The sequence below is a fragment of the Diabrotica undecimpunctata genome, chromosome 9, assembly GCF_040954645.1.
Source record: "Diabrotica undecimpunctata isolate CICGRU chromosome 9, icDiaUnde3, whole genome shotgun sequence".
Lineage (NCBI taxonomy): Eukaryota > Metazoa > Arthropoda > Insecta > Coleoptera > Chrysomelidae > Diabrotica > Diabrotica undecimpunctata.
The window spans coordinates 35,703,985-35,729,360 of NC_092811.1; the positions used below are offsets into that span (position 1 = coordinate 35,703,985).

At 33.3% G+C, this 25,376-nt stretch overlaps 1 protein-coding gene across 5 annotated transcripts in view; it reads right to left on the minus strand.

Annotated features, from left to right (window-relative positions):
* The window catches only part of LOC140449831 (uncharacterized), a 471,756-nt gene that overhangs the window by 197,897 nt on the left and 248,483 nt on the right, over positions 1–25,376 (minus strand). The window contains exon 1 of one of the 5 annotated variants that reach the window (XM_072543190.1): positions 21,251–21,387. The exons of the other annotated variants lie outside the window; for them this stretch is intronic. Within the exon in view, the coding sequence (XP_072399291.1) occupies positions 21,251–21,314 (64 nt within the window). The 5' untranslated portion in view covers positions 21,315–21,387. Of the gene's footprint in view, positions 1–21,250; positions 21,388–25,376 lie in introns of those variants that run through there. 5 annotated transcript variants of the gene reach the window in all.

Below are 25,376 nucleotides of genomic sequence, written 5' to 3' on the forward strand. Positions count from 1 at the left end.
TGCTTTGCCTGCTAGCTGAACCATTAGAAAATGTAAGGACCAAAAGAAATTCTCCATACGATGAAGGAAACGTGTATTAGCCCAGGCTGTGGGGAAAAAAAGTGATTTTACACTGTAATCCAGGAATTTACGTAATGTGGCCTAGGTTATAAAGGGCAACCTCAGGAGCAATCCCCCAGTTGATTAATATTTTTTGAGTTTTGTTTATTTTTTGCCTAAAGTAAGTATTTTAATGGGTAATTTCTGTATAGATTATGAAAGTACTCTAAAAGACCTTTAATTTGAGCCGGTATACGTTCACTTTAATTTATTTTTTATTGTAAAAATGACGAAAGAAGGTCAATATTAAAAAACGTAATATTTATTGCAAAATTGCTTTTTTTTTATTTCAAATATATTACATTCAGGGCCTGCGTAGCGCAAGCAGTAGGATGCTTGACTCGCAAGCCGGTGGTCCGGGGTTCGAATCCCACCGCCGGCAAGAACATCTAGACATTTTAAAAATGTCTATAGGCCCCAGGTCGACTCAGCCTGAATAAAAATGAGTACCTTGGGTAAAACCAGGGGTAATAATAGACGGTTGAAGCGTAGCACTGGCCATGTTACCTTCCTTGTATACCGTAGGCCCTAGATATAGCAGACTACCCTGCTATACTCCCAAAGCCGCGACAGCGGTATAAAACGGGAGACTATTATATATATTACATTCAAGCCTATAAAATTATGAATCGAATGAGCCGTAGTAGGCCTAGATCGCTTAACTTGTTACTGAGACACGTTAATTAGTTTATCCCACGACCTTCAACTTTGAATGCTCATATGCATAAAAAATGGTAGAGGGCTAATTTCTGTTTCGTTCTCTTCGTAAAGCCGTAAATTTTCATATTCCACTGGAAAATAATGAAAAAAATGTTTAACTTGTTAAAAACAATTATTTATGAAGTTGTAAAATTGCAGTTATAAACATTTAGAGCTGCAGCGCCCCCTATGTACCCTACAAATTTCTAATTTGCAGATTATTGTGGCTGACTTCGAGACGAAGATTTAAAAAAAAGAGTTTTCTACGACCAATAGGTGCCGAGTTAGCATAATTTTTTTAAAAAATCACAGCGGCTTTATTAATAACAATTAAGAAACGAATATGGCGAAGCTCGGAAAAATTTGCAATATCTCGGTGAAAAATAAACCGATTTGGATGATTTTTTTTTAATCTGGGGTAGCTCGTCGAAATAATAACATCTGGAATACATTCGCTCTTAAAAAACCACCCACAACCCCCCTAAAAATTTTTTTAATATTCAAATTTTTTTTCAATTCTTTTACTTTTACAATACTATTAAATGTAATCTGCTACCAAATTATTATGGAGAACATCCCCATAAAACATACCCATTTCTAAAAAAAATTAATATTCTAAAATATAGACTACTATTATTCAGTATTTATCTTTTTTTTTAAATACTTACTCTGCCTCGCTATGTAATCTTTTATCAGTGAAAAATTATTTTAAAGTAAAGTTCAAATGATTAAAATTTATATTTAAAAACAATCTATTTTCCAAAAAAAAATTCAAAAAAATTGATTTTAAAAACTTTTGGTCAAACTAGATTTTTAGTACAATTTCATGAGAAATTAAATAATTGGTTTAATAAATTAAAATAAACATCCTATATACGTATATCTTAAATTGCAAATTACTTTGATAGAAGGAATAAATTAGTAAAACAAAGAGATAAACAGTAAAATAATTGTAATTTATTTATATGGTTTTAAAATGAGATTCAATATTTATATAATCAGAAATATGCTTAGTTTTTATTTATTTTTCTTTTTTTTAGTAGGTTGTACAATTTCCTCAGAATCATATAACAATTCATCCAAAACATCCATCTCACTCTCACATTCTTTTTCTGCGTCATCTAGTTCAAATTCAGCAGTATGATAATTTTCGCAACTCTCTCCATTACAATTTTCGCACATTCTCGTACTTTTTAGGCCGTGCTTACGGCATCCGCAATGTTTGCCACATGCGGTTTCGGTGCTACATTGAAAAAACGTAAACTTTATTCGTCATTTTTAACAATAAAAATAATAATGTTAATTTAAGGAGAATATAAATACTTGAAAATATAGGTTTTTAAATAGTAAATGACGCCAGACTTGTTTCTTAATTGTTATTAATAAAGCCTTTATGATTTAAAAAAAAAATATGCTAACTCGGCTCCTATTGGTCGTAGAAAACTCTTTTTTTTTAAATCTTCGTCTCGAAGACATCTACAATAATCTGCAAATTAGACATTTGGAGGGTAAATATAAATTTTCATTATTTTCCAGTGGATTATGAAAATTTACGGCTTTAGGAAGAGAATGAAACAAGAATTAGCCCTCTACCATTTTTTTTGGCAATCCTATAAGCATTCAAAGTTGAAGGTCGTGAATGTCATACATATGAAATAAATAAAAAAGCAATTTTGCAATAAATATTACGTTTTTTAATTTTGACCTTTATTCGTCATTTTTGCAATAACAAATAAATTAAATTGAACGTATACCGTCTCAAATTTGAGGTCTTTTAAAGCACTTTCATAATCTATACAGAAATTACCCATTACAACACTTACTTTAGGCAAAAAATGAAAAAAACTCGAAAAATACGTATTTTCCACCTACTCGTATAAACGCTCATCAATAAACAATAACCAAACATTTTTTGTTGAATGAACTGGGGGATTGCTCCTGAGGTTGTCCTTTATAACCTAGGCCACATAAATTCCTGGATTAGAGAGTACTTTTTCCCCCATAGCCTGGGCTATATGTGGATATGAAAAATATGAAGATATGTATATATAATAGTATATTACTTTATGAGGCGGAGAAGCATGACTTTTCTTGACGCGCCCGATATTACGCGCCGAACGAAGTGAGGCGCGTAATAGAGGGCAAGTCAAGAAAAGTCGCTTCTTTGCCGAATAAAGTATACTATTTTTTCTTCAAACGTAGCAATTTTCAACCATAATTAGTACAATTTATACGCTATTTTTACTCGAAATTAACTGTGACAACTATCAAAGTCGTCTAGATGTTAGAAATTAAAATAATTAAGTCGTCGGTGGAATTTGCGTCTACCTGGTTACAGTTGTTTGATAGTAGTTGTTTGCAATTATTAAAGACAGCTTATTGTTGTTGCAACCGCAAGCGCAAATTTAGTGCGAAAATGGAAAACCTAAACGAAATTGAGTCCGCGGCTAATGATGCAGTAGTAGCACGTTTGGGGCCCTCCAAGTCCGATAAGAACGATAATGCTCAAAAAACTTTAAACCCTCATGATTCGCCAACATCGGGAATGATTGCTGAAAGTTGTTCTCGACCATCAGTATCATCAACAATTACCAATGCGTATCAAGAGTCGGGAACATTTTTGCACGGTTTCAATTTTGAAAATGCCTCATTAACTAATTGTACTTTTAATATTACTATAAATAAAAATGATGTTTAATTGTTGTTAATGACATTTGTATTGTTGCTTTGTGACATGTTTCATATTGTTGCCATGACAACATTTTTCCCTCCGCCGTAAAGAAATGGGAAAAAAACTGCTGCTGGCGGAGACATCAAGCTTTGACAGGATCAAGTTAGATAAGTAATTATTTGACGTTTGAAGAAAAAATAATATATATCAAACAGTGGAGAAAATAGCAAAAAAAAATAACTGTCGCATATTGCAAAAGCGAACTAAGACTTAGCTGATGGTCTACATAAAAGATTGTCAAGTATTTAGATGAATCAGTAATTATGTCCAAAAAAAAAGAGTCCTCTTAATACATAAAACGTTTACAACTCATCAGTGCTTTATTTTTCAGTTAATAAAATCTCATTAATTATTACAACACAACATTATTTCTTGTATAAAAGCTATAAGAAGCTAGTAGAAACAACTATGTACTCACGACCTTTCCATTTAACCTAGATCACACTGTATAAAAACAAATAATAAAAATCACATTTAACTGTATCTTCGTTTACCGAGAGTGTACTTCTTTTTGTTTTTCATGATGGTGCAACGTCCAGCTTCAGATTTTCCGGGGCCAGTAGCGTGGGATGGTGCTCTACTACCGATTGTTTTATTGTCTCGTTTTTTACAATGATAATTCCGATACACTGACGAAACGATTCGCTTGCGGTGTGTGATCTACACGGATGTTAGCACGGTCTGTTAGATCTAAAATTATTACTGGGGGTAGGATATGGCGGAAATTGGTAATAAACTAGTGATGGATTCGATAGATGAAATATTTTGAAATATGTATAAAAATTGGAATATTTTACGAGGACTGCTACTTTTATTCCACCGATAGTTACTTAAAATTCGTATTGAATCCGTATGTAAAATTTTCTTTATCAAAGAGTTAAGTACAAAAATTAAAATTTGTTTAGAGACGTTAAAAAAACTTTTTAAAATGGTCATGGATTTCAATGGTATTCGTAAATGCGATATTATGGTGTGATAATTAAAAAACAATAAAAATTAATCAAACACACTGTCTTCTCAGGATAGCGTTTTTTAAGAATGTAACATTTCTGCGTCCAGAACACCTCGAGAAAAAATAACACATTTTTTGCACATAAGGACTCCTTTTTGGGGTGCCAAAATTAATATTTTCGGCAAAATTCTCAGTTTGTTCGTATGATTTTTAGAGATCAACTCTAACGACTGGACTATAAATAATTTGTTCTCTAGTGTTTAATTGTCCTAATAAAATTTGATAAACTTCATTCAATATACATATTCCCAATTGTCAACAGAAGCACGTGAAAGCCAAACAGGGTCGTACTGATGTGTATCATATGAGTTTTTAAAATATTTACTTTTGAAACTATTAGTGTAAGAATTTCTTAAAATTTAATCATTAAATCACAATTAAACTAAACTCTAAAAAATAACACGACCAGTAAATAACTTAACAATAACTATAGGTAACATAAATATAACACAATATATTAACTTAAAAATCAACACGATACAATTTGAATTTAAACATGCTGGCAAGTTTGAATCTGTAACATGAGAATCTGTCTGGCTTAAGGCAATAAATTATATTTAATAGCCTCTTGACAATGAGACGGCGAATATCAACACGTACTCATGTTTACAGATGGGAATTTGCTAAACGAATGAACTTTAGATAGCTATTTTACTTTATTAAAGTATTCTTAAACGGTTTTATTAATCTATTTTATATTTTTTATATTTTATATGACACTCATGAACAGCTCTTCTTCTTCTTGTGGTGCCTATCCTCTGTGGATGTTGGCAATCACGTTGGTCCATACAACTTTGTTGACAGCTGCTCTAAATAGATGTATGGTAGTCATTCCTGCCCACTGTCTGATGTTCTTCAACCACGATGTCCTTCTGCACCCTTGAGAACTTTTGTCTTCTATCTTGTCTTGTAAAATTAGTTGAATTAGTTGATACTTCTCATTGCGCATCACATGTCCTAAGTATGTCATGTGCCCGGGACTAAGGGTCGTTTCTATATTGACTTGATCCATTGTGATTATACTAGGGGGTGGTTTCCCGTTGCCTTCCCCAATGATTTTTCTTTCCTGTAAGGTTCATGAACAGCACGAATAACTAAATGTTTTAATAACTATAGTTTTAGTAACTTAGGGGTTTATGATCAAGTATATCCATAGCCAAAAGAAACGTATTACACTTACATGCCTCCGAAAAATATCTTCCGAAATACTCTAAGCCATATATTCCTCTTCTTCTTCTTCTTCTTCTTATATAGACATGCCTCTGTTTTCAATGTACTTCCAGTAAGTTGTCGTTCCATCGTTTTCGTGGTCTTCCTACTGATCGTCTTCCTATTGGGCAACCGTCTCTTGCCATTTTTACTACTCTATTTGTTGTCATTCGGCTTATATGATCGTTCCATTCTAATCTTCTATTTCTTACCCTGTTGTTTTGTTTGTGAAATGTTTTTATCTCGGCTGTTTCTGTCCTCTCTGTGTCAGGTATTGATTCTGCTGCGTATGTCATTATTGGTCTGATGACTGTTTTGTAAATTCTGCCTTTCATTTCTTTCCCGATATTTTTGTTTCTCTATATTGTTTCACTTAGGCAGCCTGTGGCCCTGTTTACTCTACACACTTGATCTTCCACTTCCGTTTCGAGCTTTCCGTAGCTAGATGCCTAGATATTTAAACTCCATCACTTGTTCTATGATCTGACCTTCCAGCTCCAATTTACATCTTAGTAAATTTGCTGTTATAACCATGCATTTTGTCTTTGTTGGGGAAATTAACATGTTAAATTTTCTGGCGGTTATATTAAATTGGTGCAGCATACGTTGTAAATCATCTTCACTTTGAGAGAGTAGTATTGCGACGTCTACATAGCAGATTATTTTAAGTTGTTTTTCTCCCATTTGGTATCCTTTTTTAGTTTTTACTTTTTTTATTATTTTATCCATAATCAGGTTGAACAATAGAGGACTCAGGGAATCTCCCTGTCGTATCCCATTGCCAGCTTCAATAGGATCGGTTAGTTCTTCTTCTACTTTTACTTTTATTGTGTTGTTTTGGTAGATATTTTCGATCGTTTTGATTATTCCTAGAGGTATTTCTCTTGCGTACAGTAAGTGGATAATGTCTTTTAATTTGACCCGATCACATGCCTTTGTAAGGTCAACAAAACATCGATATGCCGGTTTGTTGTATTCTAATGATTTCTCTTGCACTTGCCTCATTATAAATATAGCATCGGTGCATGATCTTTCCAACCTAAAACCTTGTTGTTCTTCTGCTAGTGTTATAATTTCATTCAGTTTATTTGTTATCACTTTGGTTGTTAATTTTAATGTTTTGTTTAATAAATTAATTCCTCTGTAATTTTCCAGAGGAAAATTACAGGGGAAATGAAAACAAAAAAAAATTTACAAATGAAAAATTCTGTTTTGTTCTATTATTTTTTGGATTAGTTTTAATAATTGTTTGGTCAGATCTGATCCTCCGTACTTTAAGAGTTGGTTCGGTATTCTGTCATCTGGCGATTTTCTATTTTTTAATTTCCTTAATGCTCCCTTTACCTCTTCCTCTTCAATATTTATTTTGTCTTCACTTCCTCTCTAAGCCATGGTATTTTCTTTTTTGATATGTTAGAGTTCGTTACTTTCCTCTCTCCAAGTGATTCGGTTGCTGCATTAGTTATGTTGTTTTTGAGTTTTCCCCAGCTTTCCTCGATGGTAGCGTTTTCTAATATTTCATTCCCAGTGATCTTCTCTGATATTCTTTTCCTCTATAAGTATTCCGTGGATTCCGTATTTAGTCCTACAAATTTGATTTTTGTTTGTGTTGGCGCCGCTCTCTTGGGGGGAAGTATTTCAGGATGAATCTTATTTTACATAACACTAGGCTATGGTCAAGTTGAGACATCTTACGTCGATTATTTTCGATGGATGTATATCTCGGTTGGTTATAACATAATCTATCATAGATCTTTGTCCACGGGTGTTACTAAATGTATATTTGTGTTGGTATTTATGGTCAATCACTGTGTTGTTTATTCTAAGTTCGTTATTCGTGCAGAAGTTTATCATCAGTTCGTCTCCATTTTCGTTTTTTACATCCTCGTTATGCTTTTGCTTAATTCCGGGTATTACTTGATTGCCTATTCGAGCGTTAAAATCCCCCAATATTATCATCTTCCCTCTGACTTGATCTATTACTTGTAATTGGTCATAAAACGCTTCCCTTGTTGATTGAGGCTTGTTATGTTCTGGGCCGTATACTCCAATGATGTTCAGGTCTTTCTTCTCCATTCTTGTCTTTGCGGTTACTATTCTTTCTGATATGAGCCATACTATATTCATCATCCAGCCTCATTTTCACATCCATTGTTGGATATAGGTCTCCTCCAAACGTCTCCAGTGCTCTCTATCTCTAGCTACTGCAATCCAGTTTGTTTCTATTTTCCTTAGGTCGTCGGTCCATCGGGTGGGTGGTCTGCCTCGACTTCGCTTGTCGGCTCTTGGTCTCCACTCCAATAATCTCTTCGTCCATCTGCCGTCTTCCATTCTAGCAACATGTCCAGCCCACCTCCACTTTTGTTTATTGATTCGCAGTATAATATCGTCTACGCCAGTTCGTCGGCGTATCTCCTCATTTCTCACGCGATCTTTCAAGGTCAGGCCCAGCATTGATCTCTCCATTCGCCTTTGTGTTACCCTCAGTTTTTCGGCAGTAGCTTTCGTTAAAGTTAGGGTCTCTGCTCCGTAGGTCAAGACTGATAAGATGCATTGGTTAAATGCCTTCCTTTTCAGGTGAATTGGGGTATTTGTTCTAAAAATGTCTCTCATCCTTCCATATGCCGCCCATCCCAACGTGATTCGTCTATTTAGCTCGCAGGTTTGGTTGTCTCTGGTTATTCTAATTTCATGACCCAAGTATGTTTATTTATCGATTAATTCTACCTTGTTGTTATTGATTTGTATCTCTTCGCTGGGAACCATATTGGTCATCATTTTGGTTTTCTCGAAATTTATCTCCAGTCCAGTTTCTTGTAGTATGTCATTCAGTTCTTGGAGCATGTCTTTGATCTCTCCCAGATTATCTGACAGAAGCACGATATCGTCCGCAAAACGTAGATGGTTAAATCTTTCTCCATCGATGGATATTCCTTTCTGTTGCCATGTTAGTCTTTTAAATGCATACTCAAGAACAATAATGAACAGCTTTGGTGACATGGTATCACCTTGCCTGACTCCCCTTTTAATCTTTATTTTATTAGTTGCTGAATGTAGACTTATGGTTGTTGTGGCATTTTCATATATATTTTTAACTATATTACAATATCTGTGGTCATGTTATATTCCGGGGTGAAAAATATTCATTAATTCAACTAAAAAAAGTACACAAGATTTAAAGCCATTTTTTTTCCTTTGCTTTTTTTTACTCCGTTTACTGATGTCATTTTTTTAACTGATTAACTTCAAATGAATGAATTTTTCACTAAGTAAACCAATGTTTGCTTTTTGAGAACGATTTCCGAAGTGAAAATCGAAACGTCAATAAACGTACTTTAACCTTTAATTGTGGCTTATTCCCATTTAAATAGTAATTACTTTAAAATGCCACAAGAAAATAGCTTCAGAACAATATTTTTAACTGTTCATGTTTAAGGACTGGACTATTGACGAACTGTGCTTTATTTGATACTAATTTGTTACGTTATTGAAAAGTGTAGTTAATACATAATCGTAACTCGGAGTAGTATACTATTGATGTCAAATTTTATTGTGATAGGGGAAAACACCGGAAATACGATGAATTGATTGATCAAACAAGACGGAACCTAAATTTATGACTAAATGGTGCTATTCTTTGAATGGAAAATATATACATAGACAACTGAGAAAGATGGATTGAATGAGAAAGATGGTGTTATTACAAGAGACGATATATTAAGTGAAGGGTACATGAAAAAAAAAACAGATATTTCACTTTTTATTGAAAATCTCGATAGAGGCGTCATTAAATTCTTCGAATGACGACCTATATTTTAGAGTACTAAAAGTGGGAAAAAACTACCGTAGTACGGCGTTAAACAATGTCTAAAATATGGCGTACCGAATAAAATCCAGATTAGTCCAAACGTGCAGAGGAAAAAACCAGCGATGTCATGTAAAATGTAAACAAACCGGCTTGTGCAATATTAATTTTTAAGAAACGTGCCAGTATTATTGTAACCGCAAAAGTGTAAGTTCTTGTTTGTTTTTGTAAATATTAATAAACGATTATGGCTAATAGTGATTCGGAGGGGTCCGTTGAGAACAAAATTATGCGTTCAAAAAAAAAGGGAAGACTACCGGCCGGATGTCAGAGGTCTCTAAAATGTTGAAGTTATTGACTCATGAGTCATGAATCTGGACAGCTTTGTAACTGCTTGTAAGTTTAAAGTATGATACTACGACAACAAGAAAAAGCCACGCGTATGAATAACACTTTCTCTCTCTTTTATGACTACGTGACCGAACGACAAAATGATAAATAAATATAAAAATAAAGAGGTTAATCTTTGTAAATGGGTATATTTTATAAAAACCCTTAAAAGGGCTACATCAATTCATCTCACAATGTATCAACCTACAAAGTTTTTCCAACCTTTTGTAGAATTAAAACTCCAGGAAATGTTCCAGCCACCTTAAGGAACACCTTTCAACTAAAAATCCTAAAGAAGGAGATTTGTAACCATTATGGAAAACTTAACTTTTTAAACTGTAAGCTTAAGGTATTTTTAACCTGATGATGGAACTGTTGTTCCGAAAACGTTCGTGTTTTTGATGTAGCCCTTTTAAGGGTTTTTAAAAAATATACCCATTTACAAAGATTAACCTCTTTTTTGTGATACGTGGTATACAGCCAGCTGCAGGAATTATTTTCCTTGTGGATTTTAAAATGATAAATGTTTTATTTTACGTTGTGTTTGTTATGCAGTTTGCGTAAGTGAATATAGTGTTAGATGAGCTTTTCGGAATAAAATTCTTAAATATAATTAGAAGTAGGTTGTGATATTTTAAAAATGGTAAACTGTGCCATAATTGGTTGCAATAGCAATAATAACAAAAGACTGAAAAATCCATCAAAGTGTCGGCTTTTTACATTCCCGCGGCAAAAAACCTTGCCAACATTTGGGTTGAGAAATGCATGCAAAAAGAAAAATAACCGTTTTTACAGCAAGTGTTTGCTCAAAGCATTTTACTGAATCTGATTGCCAGCTGAAAGAAAAACTGTTGGGTTATCCAGAAACAAAATGGAATGCTTATTTACTAACTGAAAACCTTTCTTGTTCTGCATCGCAATCTAATAGAAAACATCAGGCAGAAACAAAAAAAAAGGAGATAAATAGTCGAAAATATTGGATAATAAGTGAGTACTTATAATGCCAGAAAATATGTTGATTAAATATTGATTTAATTTATTACATTCTAGTGTATCGCCAGCGGTAGTATCCAAAGACAACCCAGTATACATGGAAATTGAAGGTAATAATCAAGAAAATAGTTACTGTTGTCATTCACGTTCAATTGTCACTCAGGCTGGTTCAATTGAAGATGCAGAAAAAATTGGGCAACTTGAAAAAGAAAATAAACAATTGCGAATTATGATGGAAAAAATAAAGTCAGAGGCAGATGCTGTAGAAAAAATTTTTACTTAAGGTCAGTTGCGAAAATTAAAAACTAAAAAACAAATTCAATGGTCCATTGAAGATGTGGCTTCAGCACTTTCCCTGTATGCAGGAGGACCACGATCTTATCGTTTATTACGTAAACGAGGATACCCTCTGCCTGGAATTAATACCTTAACAAGATGGGTATCCAATGTAGAAATTCGTCCAGGTAAAGATTGTTAAAATTTATTTAAATTAGGTACATTTCTAACAAGCAAATATTTTTTCTAGGAATATTAAAAATAATTTTGAGGCTCATGAAATATTATTGGCTAACAAAACAGGAAAAAGCCTGTATAATTATTTTCGATGAAATCAAAATTCAAACAATGTTTGAATATGATAAAAAACGGGATATTATTCTGGGACCTCATAAATATGTGCAAGTTGTTATGGCCCGGGGTATTTGCCAGAAATGACAGAAGAATTATTATTTGAAATAATCGAGAGTTTGGAGAACATTGACTATTCGGTTTATGCTATAAACTCAGATTTGGGTGGCAGTAATTGAGGTTCGAGGAAACGATTGGATATTTCTGAAAACAAGCCCTGGTTTGAAAATCCAACATCTGGAAAAAAAAATGTATGTATTCGCAGATGCACCATATATGACAAAATTGTTTAGAAATCATTTTTTGGGCTCTGGCTATGTTTTAAATGGAAACTTGATCAATGTCAGACCGATAGTCGATTTACTCAAGTATACAAGACGCGGTGATTTGAATATTGTTCACAAAATCAGCGAAGTTAAGTTGGCAACAAAACTGTTTTCACACAGTGTTTCTAGGGCACTAACTGGATTGGGGTCTTTGGGAAAATTTGAGAATAACATCAATTGGCTAGAATGTGCTGAAATGGTTTGATATATTCAATTCAAAAATTCAACAAAACATCTTTAAATGAGCAAAATATTATTCTAGATAAAATGGAAAATCTTGTGAAAAATATTCGTACATCCACTTCAAACTGCCCTTTCAACATGGTATTATTGTTAGCACTAAATCTTTGCAACTACTCTTTCTGGATTTAAAAAAAGATTTCAACATCAAGTATATAACAGCATACAATTTAAATCAAGATTGCTTGGAAAGATTCTGCTCAGTAATACGTGCGATTGGAGGTTTATATGATCATCGATCTCCCTTACAATTTAAATACCGTCTTCGTAATTTTATTATGGGCCGGAATGATGAAGTTATTTCATTATCAGCCAATGTAAGTATATATATATATATAAGCGGGGATCCTACAGCTTCTGCCGCTTCCCGCATTTCGATCGCCATATTTTTCTATCTCTCCAGGTGTCTTCATCAATGGCTCTATCTTTCATGGTTTCCATAACACCTTGTATCCAAGACTTGGCTGGTCTTCCTCGTTTCCTTCTATTACTTGGATTGTATTCCATAGCTCTTTTTGGCCATCTGTTGTCGTCCATCCTCTGTACGTGTCCATACCATATTAACTGTCTAGTTTCTATTCTTTCAGAAGTTGTATGTACTCTATCTGTTTTTCTTCTAATTTCAGAATTAGGTATACGTTCTATTCTTGATATACGGCAAGCTCTTCTTAGGTAGTCCATTTCAACCGTGTCAACTTTTTTCTTTCCTTTTACTGTCATTTGCCAACATTCTGCTCCATATGTAAGAATGGGCTCTACAATTACTTTGTAAGTAACTTACCAGAAACAACAAAGATCTCGCTTTAAAACATAAAAACAGGAAGCTCTTTGAATTTAGATTATTATGATAATGACAAAAGATTCGGTGATGATAGCCAAGCCAATCTTTAGTCAATTGAATCTTTCAGTAACTTCAGAAAATGAAAACCATCAAACAGATTTGGAAATGGAAGAGTTGTATTGGGATGGACTAGAAAATTTAGCTGGTTTCATAGCTTTCAAACTACGACATGAAGAGAGTTTGGGCAATGCTGCAAGTAGTAACATATCGTTCTCGTGGGTAAATCATCTCTCAGAAGGCGGTTTGGTAAAACCTTCAGAAACATTACTTATGAACTGCCATGAACTAGAAAACATTTTTGGTCAATTCAATGGTTACACTATTAAAGTTGGCATCAAAAATTATCAAAAATCTTTATTGGAAAGATCAGTTCAAGTTCAAACATCTGATGATGTAAAAAAACAATTTTTTAGATGTCGGGTGTGTTTTCGAATGCGAGTTTTGAGTTTATCGAGGAACAAAAGTCTAAAATATAAAAAAGAAAAATTGCAAAAATTGTTAAGTAAAATAAATCAAATATATGTAATATTGTTGAAATTTTAATACTTTTTTGAAACTTGAGTTTTTTTATTATTTCTTAAGCCACTTTTTTATTTGACGCGTTTTATTTTAAGTGCCGTATTTTTCTGAATGTCTAGATAGCTCTTACATTTTTGCCGTAAAAAACTATGAGTTTTTTTAGTACAATACATATGTATATTGAATTATTTTACTGGTATGAGTATAATTCACCAATGTATAAACTAAACATTTCAATTATTTAATATCACGAAAATGTATAAAACTCTATGCTTTCCCATAACTCCCCATACAATTTTGTCGTGCGGTGACGTCATGCGTGAGTCGGTTCCAAAGTTGTTCTCGAAGTGGCTTTATCTTGTTGTCGCAGTATCATGAGTTTGAAGTGCTTTGAGGTAATTAATGAAGCACAAAGAAAAGAAATTTTAATGCTCTGCGCTCTCAGGATAAGCAAAATTATTATTTAGCTGGTTTAATTACGGTCTTACCTGTCCAGCATAGAAGGCCTCGTCGAAACGAGAATACTGCCAGTTTCCATGATGCAAGTTATGCGTATCGAGATCAAGTTTTCGATTGTGCTATTCCGGTGTGTATCAAAGCTTTTTGATCCATTCATGGGATTACAAAAAAATAAAATAAATTATATACAGGAAAGCCTCAAACGAAGTGGTGCAGCTCCTAAAAACAGACGTGGAAAGCATAGTGCAACACATAGGAAGCTGGACGACTTAACAAAAGGTTTGGTATGTGACCACATCAAAAGTTTTAAGAGTTCTCAGAGCCACTATAGTCTGAAAGATACAAAAAAGACTTATTTACCAGAAGACCTCACAATCAAAAAAATGTTTAATATCTTTAAGGAAAAGCATCTAAATGCTAAACTCATATGAAACGTACAGAACAATTTTCAATAAAGAATTTAATATTGCTGTTGGATACCTCAGAGAACTTAGACAATTAACTGTTATGACCGATTTGCATTAAACAAAGGCTAAAGCGTACTATTTAAGGAAAAGGCAAGCCAAAAAATTTGCAAAAAAAGCAACAAAAAAATGGAAACCATCTGCATTAATTTTTCAAAAAACGGTTCAATTCCAAAATTGCCACTAACGATGTGTACTATAAACGCCAAGTGGCTATGTATGCCTTTCATGTACATGTCCTCTCTTCTGATCAGTCTGTTTTTTATACCTATCATGAAGGATTTTAAATTAATTACTATTTAAATGGGAATAAGCCACAATTAAAGGTTAAAATAAGTTTATTGACGTTTCAATTTCCACTTCGGAAATCGTTCTCAAAATACAAATGTTTGTATTTTGAGAACGATTTCCGAAGTGGAAATTGAAACGTCAATAAACGTATTTTAACCTTTAGTTGTGGCTTATTCCCATTTAAATAGTAATTAATCATAAAGGAATGGCTACAAAAGGATCAAACGAAGTTGCATCTTTTCTTCTTCATTTTATCAATAATTACTTATATATATATATATATATATACCCGGTATTTAGGCGGCACACGCCCTTCCGGTAGGGATCTATGGAGGAGTATCACCGAGCCGCAAGCCCTTATCTCTTGCCGTACTGCTCCACCATAGGCCGATCAGATACCAGCATATTCTAGACTAAGCCGCAGATCCATTTTAGAATTTTAAACTGCTGCGTTAGCCTTTTTTTTTGTTTTCTGTCACCGAGCTGGGGATCGAACTGACATCTCTCGCAGTGAAGCGAAGGAGAAGCCAGCCGCCCAGCCCGCTTGGCTATCCGATCGATCAATAATTACTTACAAGACCATATTAAAGAACTGCAAATCTTCTGTGACTCTGCTGGAGGACAAAATAAAAACTTTACTATTTTTCGATCTATTCATTTTGTAGTAAACAACAAAATTCATAATCTGAAAGAAATAAATATCACAATATCACACAAAAATGTAGGATTGTGGGATTTGAAAAGTCCCTTTGAGGTCCCGGAAGAGTTTGAGAAGCTATTAGGCATTCCCGTTCCAAACTATCGCCCTTTGTGATAGTGAGTATATCATAAAGCATGTACTAAATGCAAATTTAAAACTTAGAGTTTGAAGGAAATAGTGGCATCATCTGATCATGGCCGCCTTATCTACTATCGTCCAACATACAATACCAGTACTATCTTGATTAATACAAAAATGCTTTGACCAAAACTCAGCTTAAAGATGTGGAGAATTTTTGCTGCCTGTTCCGGTGTGCGATGGTAAGTTATGAGAAACTTTTAAATAAAAATGAGGTTTATTCATTTTTTTTAATTTTTGGTACAGGTCCTTTACCAATTGCAAAGGCTAACGACCTAACGAGTCTTATGCGGTTTTGCAGTCCAAAAGCAGTGACATTTTTTTAGAACCTGGCTCATCTATAACAGTAAGTTTAAATTATTTACATGTTGATAAATAAAAAACCATTAAAAAATACATTAGTTTTCTTTTTTAGTTCAAAAATAAATTTTTTTTCTGTTTTAAGTGACGTTGATCCTTTTGTTCCTGCAAAACCCTGACTGAAGCAGATTTTTTTGCAATAACGTTTTTATAAACCAAAAAACTGTAGTTATAATACTTTGTAATAATGTAAACTTCTGTTTTATATAAACTACGGTTTATAATCCCTTTTCGAAATAAAAATAATTGGCTTTAAACATTAAAATTCAATTTACTGTTGTGAAAAGAAATGACATATATGGTTTTTCCCTGTTCCCTTTAATTGTTAAAATATGAAAAAAGTAAATAAAAAAACGGGTGTGGCAGACCAGTGGGACTGCCGATAGAAGAAGAAGTTATACTTCTATACACGCGTTCGTCGTTACAAATTTATATGGGAGTCAATATGCACAATCATTACATATGTAATGCTATAGGTAAGAGAGAGCAGAAAAAGAAAAATAATTAGGTATACAGGTATATGGTGTATCGTTTGCTGTATATAAACATTTGACCTGTAATAGGAGTATAGTAAGTAAATGAAGGATTGAATCAATATTTTAATGAAAATATATATTTTTATTTTCATATATGTATAAAAGGAGTTGAATGCAAAAAAAATTTTAACACATACTCTGCAGTAAAATTCTTTGTTAATTTTGTTATTAATATAAAAATACAATACAATAGACTGCAACATAATTCATAAAATGTAATATTCATAAGTATTTAAAAATGACAATATAAGTAACTTACTTACGCATATGTTTAATTTAACATGATACAATATTAATAAAAAAAAAATTGTTTGGTGATACAACTGTCAATTTATCCGACATTGGCAAATACAATATTTAATTGTTGTTTGTTGTGTATATAAGTACACATTTGAACTTTCTTGAGATATTTACAAGTTTTAATTTATAATTTAACATGCCGAACGAGGCTTGTTACTCCCGTGCAAATTTCCGATTCACACCCGTTCAAATTTCCAAAGTCAAACGCGCGTATAGAAGTATAACTTCAAAAACCAACAACTCGGATTATGTTGTAAATTTTCATTTTATTTTAAAATTTATAATTTTTGCGTATATTACATATATTTAATAAAATTAACGTGGGGTTTTTATATATTTCAAAAATAAAAAAGGAAATTCATATTGGGATTCGAACTCACATACACCAGCGTATTAACCAAACGTAAAATATTTGCCAATTAGACATGACACAAACGTATTTCAAAATTGACAGTTCTCGGCCATACAGTGATTTATTGGGATTGTTATTTTGTAATACAAAAGATTAAAATAATTATGAACATTTAATAAATAATAAAAAACCATATCACATAAATAATAATATTAATAAATATTATATTATATATATAATATTATATATATATATATATATATATATATATATATATATAAAGTAGTTAGGTATTATTGACTGACACGTTATGTAAAATAAAGTTTTATTTTGGGGTTGCAGTCATTAATAGGGCAGGAAAGTGAAACTCTTTGTTCTTTATCAAGCTTTCGCAAAATTTATTTGCTTCTTCAGGATATTCTAAAATATGGTATCAGTAAATATAATGAAATTGAAATTAAATAGCATTGTATAAAACTAGTATAAAAACTTACAACATGAGGTTAATCCATTAAATTTTCAAATTTACAAAACATTAAAACTTAACTTATTAAAATTATCTAGTTATGTAAGTACAATATTTTAATTTTATTTAATTTTGTACAAATTCATTATGACATTGATTATGTTGATGTTTGATTTATGTCAGAAAGACACTCGTTTCTGTTTATTATATTTTTTGTTGACAATATATAACAATCAAGAGCTAGTTATCAACAACAAAAAATATAATAAACAGAAACGAGTGTCTTTCTGACATAAATCAAACATCAACATAATCAATGTCATAATAAATTTATACAAAATTAAATTAAAAATTAAAATATTGTACTTACATAACTAGATAATTTTAATAAGTTAAGTTTTAATGTTTTGTAAATTTGAAAATTTAATGGATTAACCTCATGTTGTAAGTTTTTATACTAGTTTTATACAATTCTATTTAATTTCAATTTCATTGTATTTACTGATACCATATTTTAGCATATCCTGAAGAAGCAAATAAATTGTGCGAAAGCTTGATAAAGAACAAAGAGTTTCACTTTCCTGCCCTATTAATGACTGCAACCCCAAAATAAAACTTTATTATATATATATATATATATATATAGATATATATATTATATATATAATATATATATATAATATATATATATATATATATATATATATATATATATATATATATATATATATATATAATATTAAATATATATACAAAAGGAACATTTTTATTCTCGAGAGAGGAAGAGAGAGAAAATATATCTTCTGTCTCTCTCTTACTCATTATCTTACATATTAATGATTTCACCGATTCACTCCCGTACAAATTTCCAACGTGGAGCGCGCGTATAGAAGTATATCTTCAAAAGGGATCGTTCAGACCATAGTGCTGAATATTACCCTATATGCAGCGAAAGTATGGCTGTATGGCAGTAATAACAGTTGAATTGGACTTTATGAAAAGATATCTACAAATCACCAAAAAAAAAATAACAGAGGAAATATTGAACAGAATGGAAGTAGAATGCTTAATTACAAACAAATTGGAAACAGAGCCCTGCACTACTACGGGCATATACAAAGAATGCCAGAGCATAGGTGGCCGACAAGAATATTGAATTGGTATCCGCCGGGTAAAAGACAGAGAGCCTGCTACAAGATGAAAAACGGACATAGAAAATGCAATGATAGATAGAGACCTCAGAGAAGGCGACTGGAAAAAAAGAGTGTTGTGGAGGACGAAAACTGCGAACTCATAATGGGAAAAGGCCGAAGGAGAAAAAGTAAAAGAAGAGATTTCTACTTCGGAAATCATTCTCAAAATTTATTTTAATTATTTCTCAGTAAAAATAGTAAATTGTACCAATTTAGCTGGTCAAATTAACTGGACCAAACAAGATATATAAGTGTATAGATAAACATTACAAGTATAATTTTTATTTTCAAATTAACACAATAAATATATATTTAATTACGTGATAATATTATCATATGTGATCGTTTTGAAAATTTTCTCACAGATGTCATAGATATTATGTGTTTTTTTATCTACTTTTAATATATTATTTAATGATGCAATACTTGATAATTACTTAAATGTTATTATATTTGATAAGATATGGATAAAAGCATTTCAAAGTGTATTGTTTAGATTTACAAAATATATCAAAAAAAAATCTAAACATAAATTCGCCAATTTCTAAAAGAGTACAATAAATACATAGAATATAAAATTTTCCTAAAATCCACGCCATCGCCTAATTGTCAATATCATTACCTCAGCAACATACAAACTAGTAAAATACTGATCAAATCAATTTGAGATTTACACTGGAGATTTACAAAATTTCGCCACTAACGGTCAACTCACAAAATATTGAGTAAAGAATAAAAAATAGTTAAAGGCCAACGGTTGCTCACTCTTGTAGTCGAATATTCTACCTTCATCCTGTCCACCACACCAACAGCTTCTTTTGTTAGATTATAGAATGTTATGACTGAAGGTTTCATTGCATCGCCACTTTCTGGATCAATTTCATCATCATTGTGAAACGTCGACAGCATCAGCACATTTCTATTAGGTTTTGGTACATATGAGGTAAGTACGCATTTATTGGGATCGACTCCCCAAGCAAACATGCTGCTATTTCTTTTTCGTAATTTAGTCTCTAAAAAAATTGGGGGAACCTCTCGCTTGTTCTTACGTAATCGGCCAACTAAGGTTATACGGGGTTGTGTTCCAAGTCATTAGCCAAAGATATAGATGTAAAGTAATTGTCCAGTTACATTTCGTCCGGTACCACTACAATATCTTAAGTCTTGTTACAACACTATCGGCATCGTTTTCTAGTTCATATGGACCAGTTGGTTGTTTACCTGCATAAATTTCAATGTTTTGTGTATAAAACATTCGATAGTCTACAACAGCGTAGACTTTTATGTCATATTTCGCAGGTTTATTTGCAATATACTGGCGGAACTTGAATCTCCCTCTGAAACCCTATATTAACTATATTAACTATACTATATTAACAGAACTGTATTCAAATTATCAAGCCATACTACACGCAAATGCAAATTAGACACAAAATATTAATCGTGACTAATTCTATTATGCCATCACTACAAATAATCAGGAAAATATACATGCAGCATCCATTAGCTTTACTAATAAAGGAACAACTAAATAAATTACATACTAAAGATACAAGCATCAAGTTTTTTTGGGTCCCATCACATGTTGGAATAGCAGATAACGAAGCAGCAGACAAAATACCAAAGAAGCATAAACGACAACAGTATCCCCATATCACCCCAGTATAGATCTAAAAAGCTATTTTATAAAGCAACTGTTCAAGAACTGGAACAATAAATGGAAATCCACACCATCAAAGCTTCCGGAGATAAAAAATAAGATTGGACCATGGCAACCACCCGAGGTATCCAGACGAAAGCAAATAATTATTTTCCGCCTACGACTTGGACATACCCAGTTTACCCAGTTTTCTCAGGAACATTTGTTCAAGAACACCCAATTTGTGATGAGTGCGGTTCAACCCTAAAGGTAAAACATGTGCTAGTGAAAAATTGCGAAAAGTTCAATCGTCACAGAATTAAATACCATTTACCAAACAATCTTAAAGACATTTTAAATTCAAAAAACGCTATAGATAACCTACTTTTGTTTTTAAAAGACTTTAATTGACTAAGCAAAATATAACTTACTGTTACCGTTCCGCTACCTTGTTAGGTTGCAGCGGGTTTTTGTAAATAAAAAAAAAACACTGGGAGGAAATGGAAAAAAAAAACAGGCAACGGTTCAGAACTATAGAACAGCGAATATTTGATAAAATAAACTGAACAATAAAGAAAGTAAAACTAAATACAGAATAATGCACCGAAGAACTATAACACAAATCAACTTTAGCCGACAAAAATAACAAATAAGAAGGCAAAAATTACATGTAAGAGCTACAAATCAAATAGACAGTATTGTGAATAGAATGTACATCCCTATACGTTAATTTTCGAACCCATTAGAATTTAGAAGATGCCGTGGTCCAATAATTCTCTTAAAATTTTATATTCCCATATCAAACAGTAACAAAACAAGTTATCTTATATACAAAATATATAGAAAAATATTTCAACTAACAATACTCATCGTAAATATCCTCTGAAGGCACTTCATAAGATCTGCTTTTTCCAAATATATTCATATTATTTCGCGAATGTTCAATCACTACATTCAACAAAGCCCACACCTACTGAACTAAAAAAAATGTAGTAGACTACTGATAGTTTCAATACAATCGCGGAACACAATGACATACTATGTATATGATAGTACTTATCACATATTTTTCATATTATTAAGATATCATTGTCGCTCTGGTAATTTTTGCAGTTTTAAATGACAAGTGGCATACTTTTGATTTTGGGAAACTAGATTTTTGTTTATTTTTGGCATTTAACAGTTACGATTTTCATTAAAATTGCATAAACATACGAGGGAAAGATAATAAGTTCTCAGTCGAGTTTAAAAAAAGTTGATTTAAAGAATTTACTTATTTCTCTATACATCTCGATGTCCAAAATGCGATTGTGGAAGGTTATTAATCTTTCAATGACCCCATATTTTCAGTCGTCCATTTTTTACGATTTAGAAATATATTTGTAATTCAATAAAGAGTATGAAGGAACCAATAACTAGTAATTGAAGCTTCTGGAAAGGACAAACCATATCGTTAATTTCTTATAGCCTCAAAATATTGGAGAAATTACATCAAAGTAATTACTATTTAAATGGGAATAAGCCACAATTAAAGGTTAAAGTACGTTTATTGACGTTTCAATTTCCACTTCGGAAATCTTTTTTTTCCGAAGTGGAAATTGAAACGTCAATAAACGTACTTTAACCTTTAATTGTGGCTTATTCCCATTTAAATAGTAATTACTTTAAAATTCCACAAGAAAATAGCTTCAGATATAATACTAATACTAAACTAAAACTAATACATCATTACATGATATGAGAAATTTTTATGAACAAACCGCTTTACAAAAGACAATTTGCTTAACACACAAGTTAATTCACTATAAATGCTCTCTAATTTTTGGTTAAAAGCATAGAAATCAAATCGGTAGTAAAAGAAATCTCAGTTTCTTTTCCTATTTCTAGAGCTTTTCAAGTCTGGAAAGATTAGGAAATGACGGAAGGTCTTAATCTCGATGAAGGAAGACTTCACCTCTACACGGTAGAAGACGGGTAACATTCAATTGGATGGCTAACGCAGATAGAGATCCAGTGATTACCGGTGTAACCAATCCCCCAGTTACTAAAGAATGGCCTTTGGCCAAATGCCAGACAGATTTTGGCCAGTTGGTAAGCGGAAGTATACTCTTTTGTCCTGGAGTTGAGAAATCGGCCCCGCAGGCGGAGAGACCAAGGAATTGATCAACGGTATAAGGATCAGGCAGGCAATAGGTATAGATATGTCTTGTAATTCGGCTAACAACCGGTGCTATATCGATTCCGGGTCGACCAATAAGAAATCTGCGGTCAGGCCTGCGGAGTCCAGCCACTAGGCAATCCAGAGAGCATCTGTTACATGATCTCATTCGAAATGGACAATATAAAATCATAAATCTCGTTTATAAAACATAAAAATCGGGGTGCTCACTGTGCTCCGTCTGGGATGACACTGTAAGATGTAGTATTTTAGTATCTACATCTGGCAGCAACGGTCCCAGGGCAGGTGAGGAGCAAAACTTAGGAGAATCCCTCTCTGGTTCTGACCTAGCGTGTGAACATCGGAGAAAGTACCTGGTAGACACCCAGAAGCAGTGCTGACAACGGTTCCGGAGGTTGCAAAAAACAGAGTCGTCAAAGATAGAGACTCTTAACCTCCTCCTCCCTTCAAGTTTGTTAATTACAAACTAAAACATTTTCAACACACGAACGATGGATATGAGACCACAGACGAGATGGCAAGCAGAACGGGGAGCAACGGGGATTACAAACTCCCCAAAAACAGGAAGACCCGAAGAAAAGAAAAAGAGGACAGCAAGGCAAAGGAAAACTCAGACTCAGACGATGAAACACCTAAGAGATCAGCAGGTGCAAAGCGGAAAAAGCATAGAAGAAAGGATGAAAAGTCCGAGCTCGCACGAGGACGAAAAGTCCGAGCTCGCAACCTTGAGGATGCTCTTGAAGGAGAAAGATGAAGAAATAACGCTACTGAGACAAAAGTCTTAGAGCTACAAGCCCAGATGCTGGAATCCCAACAGACCATCAGACGGCATATCAAAAATAAGTTCGACGAACTTAAAACGGTCCTAAAAGAGAGCCATATGCAGGACACCTGGGAAAACCAAGTCAAAAAGCTGCAAAGCCCACCAATACGGAAGTCTACGGGAACAATCCCAAAGACAAAACTCCCCACACTTGCAAAAAAAGCCGAAAAAGCATCAACAAACAGAAGAGCCCGAAAAAGGGAAAAAGACGAGACCAACAGAAGAAAACTTCCCGCTATTAGCGACACCAGTGCATCGGGGAGATAATGCGCGCGCCTCACCTCGCCCTCCGACTCCGTTTCAACTCCAGACTATGGAAACACACGACGACAAAACAACCCAAAAGCCGGAAAAACAGGCAAATCTCACAACATGGAAACCAAAGCCACCTGTAATTAAATTACAGAGTGTTTGCGAGACAGGAGCGATCCTAGACATTGCAAAAAAGAAAAAAATAATAAATCTTAATAAGTTATCAAGAAGTGGAACTGAGACACTCATCCAGTCAAAAATACGGAAGACTATAGGACAATGGTTAAACTCGTCAATGAGTTTAACAAAACTAACCAATCCAGTGCATAGCCTTCCCCCTAGCGCAAGACATTAAACCAAAATGGTTTTGAGAGGCCTACCCTCCAACACAAAGGCCACAGACATATATGATAACCAGAAACAGAAATTTATATATAAATATACTAGCTGACCCGGCGAACTTTGTTCCGCCTTAATGGCAATAAATAAGCAGATTGTGTTTTTTTTTGGAAAAAATACAAAAAAAAATTAAATAACTACATTAATCATTCATTATTATTTCTGTATTTTAGTACATAGGTTGCTCTTCACTTAAGTACCTTGTGATACACGACATTTTTTGTTTTATTATCAGGCGCAAAAACAAACAACGCAGATGGTCTTCCGACCCGTGAACATGCCACGTTTAATTGACCATGGGAAAAACATGAATGTTCTAGATTTAAACCACAAACTTTTAAGGATTGGCCTTGTGATTTGTTGATGGTCATGGCAAATGCAAGACGTATCGGAAATTGAAGTCTTTTAAATTCAAACGGCATATCGGTTGGGATCATCGGGATCCTCGGAATGAGAACTTCCTCACCTTTGAATTTTCCTATCATTATCGTAGCGTAAATTATATTGTTCATCAAATTACTAACCACCAAACGCGTACCGTTGCACAGTTTTGGTTGGTTTATGTTTCGAAGCATGATTACTACGGAGCCAACCTTTAGGCGTAAATTGTGCGGTGGTAAGCCAGGCACGTCCAAAGAGTTTAAAAATCCAATTGGATAGTTGGTGGCTTCATCTTCATTTGTGACGCAGTCAATAGATTTGAATGAATGCATTGTTCCAATGATCTTATTTTAAATTATGTAGTTCAGGTCATCTACATCTTTATTCTTAGCCGCTAAAATTGCTCGCTCACTCAACCATTCATTATTTTTGTAGTTAGAAATAATATTTGGAAATACATTGTTGATAAGTTCGTCTTTTGATGAGACAAAATTACAGAAATTATTTGGAAATGATATTAATCCGCTCGATTCATCGACAGGTACTTGACCATTACCGATAGTCAGCAATTGCTCCGAGAAATCTTCAGCAGATGTATCATTAAGCAATGTAACTCTCATGTTTGTTGTCAGCTGCAGTTTCTTCACATAGCGCCATAGATTTGACGATTTGAGGCAAGCGTTTATTTCATCGGCAGCCGTAGATCTTGGAATTACTGGCAGTATTTGGCGGAAATCGCCAGACAGTAAAATCATTGCTTCTCCAAAACATCTCGAGTCATTGCGTAAATCTTTTAATGTTCGGTTAAGTGCTTCTAATGCACGTTTATGCGCCATTGTGCATTCGTCCCAGATGATGATTTTCGATGCCGTTAAAACTTTGGCCATTGCTGAGTGTTTTGCAATATTACACGTTGGTTCTTCAATAGTTTGAAGATTTAACGGTAATTTGAA